This window comes from Dendrobates tinctorius, unplaced genomic scaffold, assembly GCF_039654945.1.
Source record: "Dendrobates tinctorius isolate UK_male_01 unplaced genomic scaffold, ASM3965494v1 ptg000062l, whole genome shotgun sequence".
Taxonomy (NCBI): Eukaryota; Metazoa; Chordata; class Amphibia; order Anura; family Dendrobatidae; genus Dendrobates; species Dendrobates tinctorius.
The window spans coordinates 26104681-26118787 of record NW_027361730.1 but is presented as its reverse complement, the minus strand read 5'-3'; the positions used below and the strand labels follow the sequence as shown (position 1 = coordinate 26118787).

The following is a 14107-nucleotide window of genomic DNA, read 5'->3' as shown; positions in this document are numbered from 1 at the left end:
CCTGCAGTAAAAATCTTACTGCCGGTCACAGGTGTCTGCTGATAAGAGACTACAAGCTACACCTGCTGTCGCTGATAACAACGAGAGCAAAAGCCACTGATGGGTTTAGTCATCAGCAGGCACATGTGCTCAAAGTAAAGGGAAAAAAAGTTAAAATAAAGAAATATAAAAATAAGCAGTTATACTCAACTACACCTAATCCCTGAAGCCCTTGTCTCCAGTAAAAACATGTAAAATAAAAAGCATCATTTACTTACCTTAACGCCTAATCCCCTATGCCCATGTCACCGGAAAAGAGAAAAAATAATAAGCTACCATACCCCTCACATCAGCTGATGTGACTACTTCACCTGACAGCCGGCAACACACTGACAGGAGCATGTCAGTTCACCAGAGTTCATCAGCTGATGAGCCCCGGTGATCTCACGACACCCCCGCAACGTGAGAAAGTTCTCGCACAGCAGCAGTGCCGATAGTCCGGTCATCGGGGTTCATCAGCTGGTGAACTTTTTCACTGCAGCTCAGCACTACACACTGCAGGAGTAATTGCCTACTGTGTCAGCGTGACACTTAGAACAATGAGGGTAATGTACTAATAAAAATAATAAAATGAAAATCCACAACCCCTCTAGAAATGTGGATGGCAGACCATCCGGTGAAAGAACCCAATACCAATGAGTATGGTGGAAGATGATACTGGCAGAGTGCCAAGTGGAAATAATATATACAGCAACACGTGAAGATAAATAAAAACACCTTTATTGATATATAAATGGGTGTACACTTAAATAAAATAAAAAATGATAAAAAGGCATCCCAAATAAATGCGTAATATTGGATTATAATAACCTACAACATAGGGTTAAATATATACCCATGAGGCACAGGCTCAAAAGGAATGTGAAAAAAGAAAGAAAATTAAAATAAATATTAATGGAACCTTAATAAAGCCCCCAAAAGGAATTGTGTATACAGTGCACCATATAATGATGAATATCCAAAAATTGTGTAAACACAGTATACAAAAAGTAATAAAGAATAATAATAACAACAACAGCTGTGCAGACAATATATAAAATGAAAAGTGCAATGAAAAAATTGGTGCTGTGAACAAAAAAGAGACACTACAGGAGTGTCACACAATGTGAGAGGGGAAAGAAGTAATGGGAGCTGGAGATAAAATAATACCTAATGAGCCGGAGGATGATGCCTGGGGATGCCTGTGAACGCGCCCCGACGCGCGTTTCGGAATAAAACTTCCTTCGTCAGGGGGTAGGTACAAGGCCGGTCAGTACCTCCTTATATGCTGGACTAATTAGCGGGCAGGACACATGACGGCGCATGCTCCGCCGCCGCGACCCGGAAGACGCGTCGCGCGCGGCGTCACATGACCAAACACCGCCGGGTGAACTCGGCGTGCATGGTCATGGGAAGACGCCGTTGCCATGCGAACGACCGGCGCCGAGGCGGCGCACGCGCACCAGTGCCTGTCCATGAAAATAAGGGCTATGTAAGTGCAGCGATAGCTATATAACGATTCACAGCATATTGCGTTACTGCAATAAAATGCAACTAATGGGGACAAGATATATATATATGTATAAATAAGAGTGATAAAATCAATATGGTGGAATAAATAACAATAAGATGTATGCATGTGTTAATATGTAAATGAAATACACAGTCACATGAAAAACAATGTGTGTGAAGAAATGAAAAATAAAAAATAAATGAAGAAAATTATTAATAAATAATAATAAATATAAATAATAAATGAGAAAAAATGACAGAAAATAAAAAATAAAAAGTGAAAAATATAAAAGAAATAAAAAATAATAATAAAGGTGAATAATCAGTACAGCATACCACAAAATTTATGAATGCTTGTGAAACAACCGAAAAGCATGATATAATGTGTGAATACAATATATATGCGCGCAAGTCTTCTCATTTTTTCATTTTTGTTAATCAATGTGAATGATCCACCATGACATAGATACCGACCAGGCCATCTAAAATAAGAATACAAATTGTATAAAATATTAATAAGTGTACATAATATAATTTCATAAAAATGGAATAAAAGAAAGACTCTCGTTCAAACCCAGTGGGGACACAGTGTTCAGTGTCCAAATCCACTGGGTTTCTAATTGAGCAAGGCGTTTGCTGACATTGCTTCCCCTGATCCCCTTACAAATCATGTCAATACCAGACAACTTTAATAAAGAAGAATCACAGTTGTGATGTATTTTAAAATGTTTGGGCAATATGCTGTGAATCGTTATATAGCTATCGCTGCACTTACATAGCCCTTATTTTCATGGACAGGCACTGGTGCGCGTGCGCCGCCTCGGCGCCGGTCGTTCGCATGGCGACGGCGTCTTCCCATGACCATGCACGCCGGGTTCACCCGGCGGTGTTTGGTCATGTGACGCCGCGCGCGACGCGTCTTCCGGGTCGCGGCGGCGGAGCATGCGCCGTCATGTGTCCTGCCCGCTAATTAGTCCAGCATATAAGGAGGTACTGACCGGCCTTGTACCTACCCCCTGACGAAGGAAGTTTTATTCCGAAACGCGCGTCGGGGCGCGTTCACAGGCATCCCCAGGCATCATCCTCCGGCTCATTAGGTATTATTTTATCTCCAGCTCCCATTACTTCTTTCCCCTCTCACATTGTGTGACACTCCTGTAGTGTCTCTTTTTTGTTCACAGCACCAATTTTTTCATTGCACTTTTCATTTTATATATTGTCTGCACAGCTGTTGTTGTTATTATTATTCTTTATTACTTTTTGTATACTGTGTTTACACAATTTTTGGATATTCATCATTATATGGTGCACTGTATACACAATTCCTTTTGGGGGCTTTATTAAGGTTCCATTAATATTTATTTTAATTTTCTTTCTTTTTTCACATTCCTTTTGAGCCTGTGCCTCATGAGTATATATTTAACCCTATGTTGTAGGTTATTATAATCCAATATTACGCATTCATTTGGGATGCCTTTTTATCATTTTTTATTTTATTTAAGTGTACACCCATTTATATATCAATAAAGGTGTTTTTATTTATCTTCACGTGTTGCTGTATATATTATTTCCACTTGGCACTCTGCCAGTATCATCTTCCACCATACTCATTGGTATTGGGTTGTGTCAGAGTGAGCCTGCTGTCCTTGAGAGCAGTCACATCAGTGACTGCTGATGTCACTGCTTTAAAAGTCATCAGTATCGTCGTGGGACATTATGGATTATCTCTTAACTTTGGAGATGTGAGTGTGTGGATGTTTGTTTTTTTTCTTGGACAAGGGCATTGGGGATTAGGTGTTAAGATTTATTTTTAAATAAATGTGTAAAACAGTGTGGTCATTTATTTCAAATAAAGGACTTTATTATGTATGATTTTTATGGGGGCCTCTTATAGCTGCCTCCCCATTATTACCCCTTGGTCTTCATGTCAGCTGCCAATACAAGGCTGACATGAACACCCCCCCCCAACTGTCATCCTGCTTCCCGCCTTTCGTGTCTACCTTTTTCCTCATAGATTGTAAGCTTGCGAGCAGGGCCCTCATACCTCTTGGTATCTGTTATGATCTATGTGATTATTGTTATGCTGTAATGTCTATCGTCTGTACAAGTTCCCTCTATGTAAAGAGCTGGGGAATATGTCGGCGCTATAGAAATAAAATGTATTATATTATTATTATTACCATTATGGCAAGTGGGAAGAGTGAGGCTAAGTGCCAGATTTGGGACATCTTATTGATGCGCCATTTCTGGGGTGGCTGAGGGCTGATGTTGGTAGCCTGGGGGGGGCAATAAACATGGCACTTTCTTTGGCCAATAATATCAGCCTACAGCTGTCTGTTTAGCATTTGCTGGTAAGAATTTATAGTGAGAACCTACGTCAAAGTAAATTAGCCAGTAAAATCTATGCAAACAGCTTTGAGCTGATATTAATAGCCTGGGAACTTTCAGCTATTGGCTCCTTCCAAGAATATTAACATCAGCCCTCAGCCGTTGGCTTTCTCTCTCCTGGTTATGAAAATTACGTGAGAGCCCACAACATTTTTTAAATTTCTTTTTCATAAGTGTGGGAGTCCACCAATATGAACTGAAATAGCCCCACACACATCACCACCGCCAGCTATCAAGGTGTGTAACAAATTCTGCCAGTTGGGGACCACAATCTGATTTAACAGTGGTTTGAACACAGCTCACCTGCGTTGCGTCCAAACCACTGCATTCTACGATACAAGCACAGTGGATGTGATTTATTGAAATCCCATGCCCACTGTGCTTCTATTTGACACTGCATAAATTCACCCATGTTGTGGGTTTACGAGCTGCAGCGTGTCAATTTTTGTTTCGGAAACGCTAGTCTCCCCAACAGAAAATTTCACGATACAAATGTGTTGGATACAGTAAATCCGCTTGCTTCAGTGAACACATACCGTAACTTTGTGATTGAACGCAACATTTTGGATGCAGCGAAAATACACTGCTTACAAATCGCTGCTTTTTCCATATCGTGGGCATGTTCCATTGCTATTTGGTTACAGCCTATGTGGGTTCATTCTGTGAGCGCTCCTACATAGGCTGGTGACAACGTGGGACATCGCTTTAACCCTTGGATTACAAATCTAACCTCGGGAGAGTATATTGGGTTAGTTTAAATGATTAAAGAATGTGTCTGTTTTATTTCAAATAAAGTGATTTATTTTTGGTGTGTGTCTGTGTTTATTTAACTCTTTACTTACAGGTTTAGTAACGATGGTGTCTGGCTGACACGTCTTCATTATTAAGCCTAGGACTTGGTGTCAGAGACTGCTGCTGACACCAATCCCTTATCCTATTACCCCAGAAAGTACATCACAAAACGTATTCTTATTTGCTGCATCTATTTGTACAGAATGGCTTAGCAGAAGAAAAGTTTGGGTGATAAAATGGCCGCCTGTAGTCCAAAGCTTTCACCAGTAGAAAACATTTTGCTCATTATGAAATTAAAAATCCAGTAAGGAAAATCCAGGACTATTGAGCAGTGAGAATCCTACATCAGGCAAGAATGGGACAACATTCCTCTCTGGAAACTCCATTGATTGGTCTCCTCACTTCCCAGATGGTTGCAGACTTAAAAGAAGGGATGCTACACAATAGTAGACAAATGGCCCTGTCCCATCTTTTTGTAGATGTCTTGCTGCCATCAGTTTCCAAGCAAGTTAGTTTTTTCAAATAATATGGAAACATGTCTAACTTCCACCTTCTGATCTGTGTTCTATGTTCTGTACTGAATAAAACATTTCCATATGACATTTGTAAATCATTGCATTCTTGTGTTCTTTGCAGGTTATACAGCGTTACTACTCTTTTGGAATTATTTGCCTGGTTCTAGTTCCACTTTCTCTTTTTCTTTTCTATAGGAGCAGTATAGGTTGGAAGGAATTAGTTGGAGTAATATCAACTACACCGATAATGAACGCTGCATCAATCTCATCAGTAAGAGGCCAACAGGACTGATCCAGCTTTTGGATGAGGAAAGCAAGTAAGAATTATGCAACTTCTTTACTGACTTGGTCGTCCATCAATAACTATCTTATCTGTTTGGCACATTGATTGAGATCAGGAAAGATCACTAGGATGCACTTGGCCTCAGTTGCTCACATCTAAAAAAAAAAAAAAAATGATGATTTTGTCATGTTTTACTGAATGTTATTTTTTCTTTTCTTCTTAGTTTCCCACAAGCTACTCATCAAACCTTGCTTGAGAAGTTTAAACGTCACCATGAAAGCAACCCCTACATAGAGTTTCCAGCAGTCATGGAGCCAGCGTTCATAATCCAGCACTATGCTGGCAAGGTGAAATATGGTGTTAAGGTGAGTACAGCATGGCTTATTGTTGGCAAGAAATGAATGCAACCTATCCTGCTGAATGTCTGTCCTGCAAACCGCCCTGCTTCGTCTGGAAACAGGACAGTAGTAGATGACGAATTGAAATGTTATTTTAAGTGCAAATAAAGCTTTTTAAGGGTTATTCCCAAAATAGTAAGTTATGCACTATCCAATGGTTAGGGTATAACTTATTGATTGCTGGTGTTCTGACCACTTGTACCTCCAGTGATCCTGAAGGTGAGACTTTGGAACCTGCCACAACTTGAATGGAGTGGAGGCTCTTTTGAGCCCAGTTCCTGTGTTACAGAATCCCATTCTTGGGATTATCAAGGGTCAAACCGCTGGGACCCCCAGCAATCCTAAGTTACTGTCTTTGCTATAGATGGGGGATAGCTTACTGTTTGTGGATGTTTTCCTGGAGAAAACACCTATCTGTATGCCCTCTTAAGCTGTATGGATATCTTAGAGGGGCCCATGCTGTGAACCTCTCGGAGTCAGAACGTAAGAAATGTTGGGCCTCCTTAGCTTTCCCTGGCAGAGACCGGTGTGATTAGCAGGTCACCCCAGGGTCACATTTAATTGAAGTATAATGATAATATTACTAAGTTGTGGGTTTTATTGTAAATATGTTCTGTGATTTCTGCAGTAATCTTGTCTGCCTGCATAATTTAATTTGCAAAGAAGTCCTAGCTTGGTATATATATATGTTGTAGGATTTTCGTGAGAAGAACACAGATCACATGCGCCCTGACATCGTGGCCTTACTGCGCAGCAGCCGGAACGCCTTTATCCGTGGAATGATTGCCATTAGTCCAGTTGGAGCATTTCGTTGGGCATTACTAAGAGCGGTTTTCAGAGCTCTCTGGGCTTTTAGGCAGAGTGGGAAAAATAGCACGGGCAAGAAAACTGGTAAGTGGCTTATGCCTTAGAACATGCTACGTGATCATTACCTGTGGAATGAGGCTGAAGGCAATGTTTGGTTGCTTATTTTGTAGTCCTTCTATATTACAGGTGGTTTGTGAGTGGAGATTTTTCTGGGATTTATTCAGGGTTTTCTTTTTGATTGGATAAATATTTTGAAACTGAAATTGCAAATTTACCAACTGGTATATTGTAGACATATGTTCACATGCTTATGTCATAAGTCTGCCTCATGGTTGCCTTATGATGTCCCAGCTCTCTTACTTCTGTCTCTTGTTTCTGGGTTTAGTAGATGCATCTTTGGGGTATTCTGCCTCTGTCTTTGCTGGGAGTTGTTACTCTGCACTCTCTCTGGTTAATCTATCTCTGTCTTCTCTTCCTGTGTGTTTGCTCTCAAGGCTCGGGCCCCCTCAGCACACCGGGGCCTCCTGGCTCATCTCACAAAGGCCTTTCTAGCTTTAGCTTTCTGCAGCACCCCGTCCACCAAAGGAGTTTACAGATCCTGCAGAGGTGTCAGAACGACCAATACAGTAAGGCTGCCGTCCCAAAATCCTCTGCAAATTCATCAACACAAGGCTCCATTCCTATCATCTATACACATGTAAAACACACACAGATTCCTGAGAGGACCACCAAAGAAATTAGAGCAGGCTTCTCCTTCTACTGCACGAAAACCTGTCCGTACCCTTCTGTCTTGACTTGTATGCTTGCTATGTGTCTACAAACCTGAAACTATGTGCAACGTAATATAATCCTCCTCTATTGGTGCGTTTCACGAGGTTAATGACACGAGTACTGTTATTAACATGCTTGCAAAATAATTTATAACCCAAAGAAATTACAATCAGAAATTACAATCAACCTGGAAACTGACATTATAACCCGCCCTCAAACAGCTAAATGTGCCAGTACCCCAGGCAAAATGAAAGTGGTGGCTGTCACAGCTTCCAAGTACTATGGAAAGGAAATTAATGACTATTAGAAGAGGATATTGGTTAAGAATACAATTAAATGGATTCAGTTTGGATTCATCGTTCATTTATGATGCATTGGCCCTCAGGCTTTGAATGTTAGGGCATTCTTAAAAAAATATATATCTTTAGTGCTATACGTCTTCAAACTTCATTTATATAAAGAATAATGGATTACCCCAAATATGTTACTCTATACCTGGATAATGTCACTATTTAATATAATCTGATATGAGACCTAAAAAAGTAATCTATGCTCATGTGTAAATTGAACCTACACCACATAAATGGGATTGGGCTTAGTAAAGTATAAAACTATAAAGAGGACTTGTCACTTGCTCAAAACGAGTTAAATAAGTTTTAAACTTCCCTGAACTCTGATTTTGCTGTTTTTGCACTGCATCGATCCATTGCAGAAACATTCACGTTTCTCCAGGCACCACAGTATGTGAAGTCTCTGCTTGTAGTTCAGCTGGTATGTCTTAAGAGTCTTCTCTTGTGGTGTACGATTTCAACTCTTTTTTTTTTTCCAAAATGTTGCTAATCACAGATCTAGTAGTTGTGCAGAGCTTCGATTGGCTTCAACTGGAAGGGAGGGGTAAAAGAGCACGCCTTCAGAAGTTTCTAAAGAAATGCGTAGTTGAACTACAAACAGAGATTTCACATACTGCGCTCCAAAAGCATCAAACAGAATTAGGGGATTTTGACAAGTTATTTAACTTTTTTATAGTACAAGCTCTCTTTAAGGAGTGAGAAGTTTATTGATTACCTATTCTTAAGATAAGACTTCAATATCCAACTGCTTGAAGTCTGACACCCAGCACCCCTACCAATCAGCTGTTTTTCAGCATCGGTAGTGGTCAGGTGCATACAGCACACAGAGCGAAACAGCATAGATCCATTCAATGTGTAGTAGCCAGACCTGCGTACATGAGCTCAGCTCCTATTAAAGTTATTAGCAGTTGAGCTGCAGCCCCCACCGGTAACACTACAAAGGGAATGGAGCTATGGTGTTCTGGCCCAAAGGCATACCCGAATAAGCTGACAAAATCTTTTTATCTGACACCAGCCTGTACTTTAATTATTCAGTTAGTTCTCAAAGCTTTCAAGTTTGTCACAAATGCAATCAATGATGAAAAGTTCACGAGAAGGCTTACTGTAAGACAAAGATGGTGTTAGTCGAGGCCTTCAGACGTCCGATTTAACCCAGATATGATTATGAGATTATCCCTCATCATCAGGAACCCTTTCTAGCCAAAGAATGAGAATCAAACGCTTTCTAGAAGTGTGAAGAAAGTTGTATTTCCTTCTCTTATATATGTTAGACCTAGCATGATTATTTTTACCGTAGTAGCCAACGTAAATTGCCATCCTGGTTAATAATCCACTCTTAATGACACCAATACGTGGAGATCAGTTTTTCTACTACCTGTCTTATGCACATTATAGATTAAGGGTTAATGATTGCTGGCTTCTTACTGAAGATCATGGGTTTTTTTTTTTTTTTTATGTTTTATTGAAGACTCTGTAAATCTGTGTCATTTTTGCTGTATAGTACAGTGCACACTTTGGCCATGTAGGATGCATTTGGTTCTCATTCTAGGTCTTTGGCATTTTTCTTTCCATTTAATCCATCTGCATGTTTTCCTCTCTACTTGCTTCTGTCTTTAATATCTCTAGCGTTCCATATTTTGGCATGGGAATGATCACTGTGGCTTTTGTGCACCTTTTTTCTAGAACTGTTGCCTGTGCTCATGTCTTGCATATATTAATGTGCTTCTATTTCTAACACAATTTTTAGGTCTGCAGGAAAAGTAAGGATCTGCGAGAACTGGTTACATGGGCATATTACTAATAATTTAGTACTGCACCAATACACAAGCACACAATCCTACAGAATGATATTGTGATTTTCACGGACAGGTTAAAGAAGCACATCTGACCGAACACCTTCTCTCACATGCAATCACTTGTAGAGTCCTAAACACAGACATAGTGCCACAGTTATAAGCAATAGGCACATGGACCATCTGTTGGGGGACTTTTTGGTTCCCTTTTTTTATAGTCATTTTAAATCTAAGATTCCTTTTTCCTTCCAGATATTCCTCGCCCGACACCTCGTACGCCCCTCTCTGATCTACAGGGTGTAAACACAATACAAGAAAGAACGCCACGGTAAGTGAATTCAGGTCCTGTAACACTTTTGTCTTTTCTTTCAGTTTTCTGTAACACGGTGTTTTTCTGTTTTTTTTGGAACTCCTGTTTAAGCCTCAGAATGCCACTTTCATTGAGTGAATTTCTATTTTAGGGAAATGACATGGTCAACAAGAAGACATCGCCTGTCGTCCTCCAACTCCTTCCTTGAAGGTGGTGGAATCTTCATCAGCTCCTCCTCTTCCAATGTGAACACCAGTGATAGCAAACTGCTAGAAAGGGCACATGGCATTCTTATGTAAGAGCACTTATCAAAGCCGAAAGCCTTGGTTAGAGGGACTTTTTTGCAGAAAGATATCTGTGCATGAAAATGGGGGTCATGGCACGCGTTTTACTCTATCATTATGATATTAGAATAGATGGGCTGGCAGAGCAAGGGCAAATGAAAATGTGACATGTGGATATACTTGTCAAAATTGAACTAAGAATCATAAGACACTAAAAATGTTATTTATCCATTTATTCACAGGAGAAATAAGAACACAAAATCTAAACCTTCTCTTCCTAAGGTGAGTGAGATTGAATGAAAGCCTCTCTGAGCTCAACAGCTCCGTTGTATCCATTCTGTGCCATTTTCCTCCATTCCAACTATTCATAGACGTTCTTTACCAAATCGGATTGTAATCTGTTCTTGTCCAATAAGGATTTCATATGGCAAATCTTGTTCTTATCTCTGTATGAAACCTCAGCATCTATTGGATGTGAAGTCCCTGAAACATCTGTCTAATCTCACCCTTCACGATCGCATTACCAAGTCCTTGCTGCATCTTCATAAGAAGAAGAAGCCCCCAAGCATTAGTGCTCAGTTCCAGGTACAACTCGCCTGTCTCTGTAATATTTCTCATCAAAATGCCATTTGCCGCTGTGCCAGGAGGTCTTGAAAGTTGTCACTTCTTTTCTCTTAGGCATCCTTAAACAAGCTGATGGAAACCTTGGGGCAGGCAGAACCTTATTTTGTGAAATGCATCCGTTCTAATGCAGAAAAGGTAAACTCACCTGGTATCCATTTTTGTTGTCTTACGTACAGAGCCACTTAAGCTGCTTTTTTTCTCGTGTGTGAATAAGCAGAATGTTCACTATTCGGACATCCCCTTCTTAAATATCGTAGTTCCCATTGTAAAATAAAAACTCCTAATACTCACCTCAAATACTGTCTTCGTTCAAGCAATCTCTGAGCCGAGTCTTGCGTGGCCTTATTATGTCACATGAGCAATGCAAACCAGTTAGTGACTGCTATTGGGCTGCAATTCTCGCAATTCCTTCAGGAGTTTGAGGTTCGTCTGACGGAAGTGTAAGGGTATGTTTCCACGGGCACAAACCGGCAGCGATTTGGAGACAGCACATGTCCGCTCTGTCTGAAGCGCTCCCGGCTTTTGTACACGCGGTGATACCGCATGTGTTCATTGAACCATGCGGAATTACCGCATCCTATACATTGGACTGTGATATTTATCTTGCGGAGACTGATCGTCTGCGCAATATAAATTGACATGCTGCGGTCTAGAAAGATGTGCCGCATGTTGGTATACACAGGGAAGCCGGAAGCGTCCCTGCATACATAGTGGAGATGGGATTTTATAAACTCCCATCCACTATGCTATAACATCTGGGCGCTGTGGATTGAGCACTGCGGATGTATGCAGCGTTCAATCTGCAGTGTTTACCGACCATGGAAACATACCCTAAGTGATTTTGCCCATTAGTAACCGCTGATTGTCTAACGTGTCAGTGGCATACCAAGGTCACAGGTGCCTTGGGACCTGGCACCAAGATTGTTGGAACGTCATCAGTATGGGGTGTATGTGCTATTTTTTAAAAAAATTTTTACATAGGCATATAGTATTGGATGATCCCTTTACATTTTTATATAGATTTTCTTTGGTTTGAGCTACAAAGTCCTAGTCTGGATTTTTCAGTTTACAAAATTCACAAGACAGACCTAAATTATGATTCCCCTATGTGCTTGATTTTACTCTTATTGGTTCACACTTTGAATTGTAGTTAGTCTCTCGTTATAAAAAAGCAAATATGTTTTGATTTGCGATTTCATGGATAATACTTTATAGGTAATCTAGAGTATAGCCAGTGTAAAATGCACTTCTTTCCTTTTGGTTGAAGAAGGGCTTTCAGTTTTTGGTACTAACAATTTAGACTTTCGCCACCCAAAATCTAGTACCTTAACTGACATGGTGGGAACCTCTTCTCTGACATCAATTTCCAGTTCATTGTCACCAAAATGCCACAGGACATTTTTCTTCCACAGATCAAGAGTGTGGTGGTTATTTTGAGATACACCCATTTATCATTTTTAATGCAGTGTTTAGTGATTTTAATGCCATGGGTAACACAGATTTCAGCAGACCAAAAACAGGTTTAGAGGGTAAGGGAGGCCCAAAGTCAATTACCAACCGAGTAAAGCAGAAAAAAAAACTAAAAAATATGTTTTGTTAGATATACATTAAAATTAGCACTCAAAAAAGCAAAAATGAAAAATGGTGTAAGGCTAAGTGCACACGTTGCGGAATTCCCGCATTTTAAATTCCCGCGATTTTCCCGTGGAAAAACTATTGATTTGCAAGCGTAATTAGCTTGCAGAATGCTAGCGTTTTCCAAGAGATCGGTAGCATCGCTTGTAGAACTGATTGACAGGTTGGTCACACTCGTCAAACATAGTGTTTGACGAGCGTGACTAGCTTTTCACTATTGAGGCTGCCTATGCAGTATCAGTAGTAAAAAGATTTAGGCTGTGTTCACACGCAGTGGTTTTTTTTTTTTGCGTTTTTCCCACGGATTTACCAAAAAAACGCCTAAAAGAAGCTTCCCATTCATTTTAATGCATTTTGCACTTTTTGTGCATATTGATATGTTTTTTTACCGAAAAAAGCGCTTTGCGGTAAAAAAATCCAGCATGCTCATTAATTTCGCGATAAATTCCGCATTTGTAGCTATTTTCTATGTGTCTAGGGGCACTCCGGGAAAAACGTGAGGAAAAAAACGCGCGTTTTCTGGGAAGGAGTCCGGTTTTCATGCAGAAATTTTCTGCATACGTGTGCACCTAGCCTTAATGTTAAAAATAATTTAAAAAAATAAAAAATCGGGTTATATTCACCTTCCGACGTCCCGCGCAGCCTTCCCGGGCCTCAGCGATGCTTCTGTTCCCAGTAATGCCTTGCGAGACCTTTGATGACGTCGCGGTCTCTCGATACTGTAGCGATCTTGCGAGGAATAGGAATTTTTTATTCTAATTTTTACAGTGATATGGCATCCACAGCCTGGAGGAGAATCTCCTCTCCTGAACCCTCTGGGTACCATCCGCAAATGTTCTGCTTACTTTTCACATAGTGGGCACAGCCACATGTGGAAAGTAAGCAGAACAATGCATTCCTATGTGGGTAGAATCCCCGCGATTCCGCAAAATTAATGAGCATGCTGCGGATTTTTTCGCGATCCGATTCCGCTGCGGGAAAATCCGCAGCATTAGCACAGCATTGCGGAATCCCATAGGAATGCATGGGATGCTGTTTTGTTGCGTTTTCGCGGCAAAAACGCGCGTTACAAACCGCCGCGAAAAAAAACGTTACGTGTGAACGCAGCCTAAAACTAAGATTTGTCCCTAAGAGGGAAAAAATATAGGTAAGTCTGAATAGGAATATCTACCTCTAGGTGTACCCTAGATTAACCCTAACATAGATGATATGCGCCCCCGCTCAACAATGAATAACCCTTGTGAGTTCCAACAGTGGTAATTGTCGTCAAGAATACTAAATAATGTATAGCTTGAACCAATAGCCTATAAAAACTAATCATAAAAGTACTCTCGCCAAGGAGTGTGACACTAGGTATTGGTAAATAAAGAACAGTTTACATTATGGAACATTCCAGTGAGTACCACGGGTATTTTAGGGCACAGATATTAAGCCGTTAAGTCACAATTATGCATGACACAAAAGAGTGAAACATTTGTGCTGAAACCATCCAATAGAACACTTAGAAACCTAATATATAAAAGTTACAGTCCGTCAGATTAAACTCAATTATACTGGAACTTATACACCCTGACCAGACCGGTTTTATGCCTGGGAAGAGCACTTCCATCAATATTAGACGAGTCCA

The 14107-nt window shown here is 40.4% G+C and overlaps 1 protein-coding gene across 6 annotated transcripts in view; it reads left to right on the top strand.

Annotated features, from left to right (window-relative positions):
- The window catches only part of MYO9A (myosin IXA), a 167393-nt gene that overhangs the window by 75846 nt on the left and 77440 nt on the right, over positions 1-14107 (top strand). For 5 of the 6 annotated variants that reach the window (XM_073579431.1, XM_073579427.1, XM_073579430.1 and 2 more), the window contains exons 12-20: positions 5421-5542; positions 5732-5873; positions 6602-6797; positions 7208-7339; positions 9880-9955; positions 10089-10232; positions 10464-10503; positions 10684-10806; positions 10900-10980. In XM_073579431.1, coding sequence (XP_073435532.1) covers positions 5421-5542; positions 5732-5873; positions 6602-6797; positions 7208-7339; positions 9880-9955; positions 10089-10232; positions 10464-10503; positions 10684-10806; positions 10900-10980 — 1056 coding nt within the window. The remainder of the gene's footprint in view (positions 1-5420; positions 5543-5731; positions 5874-6601; positions 6798-7207; positions 7340-9879; positions 9956-10088; positions 10233-10463; positions 10504-10683; positions 10807-10899; positions 10981-14107) is intronic. The other variant, XM_073579429.1, reaches the window with a different exon arrangement.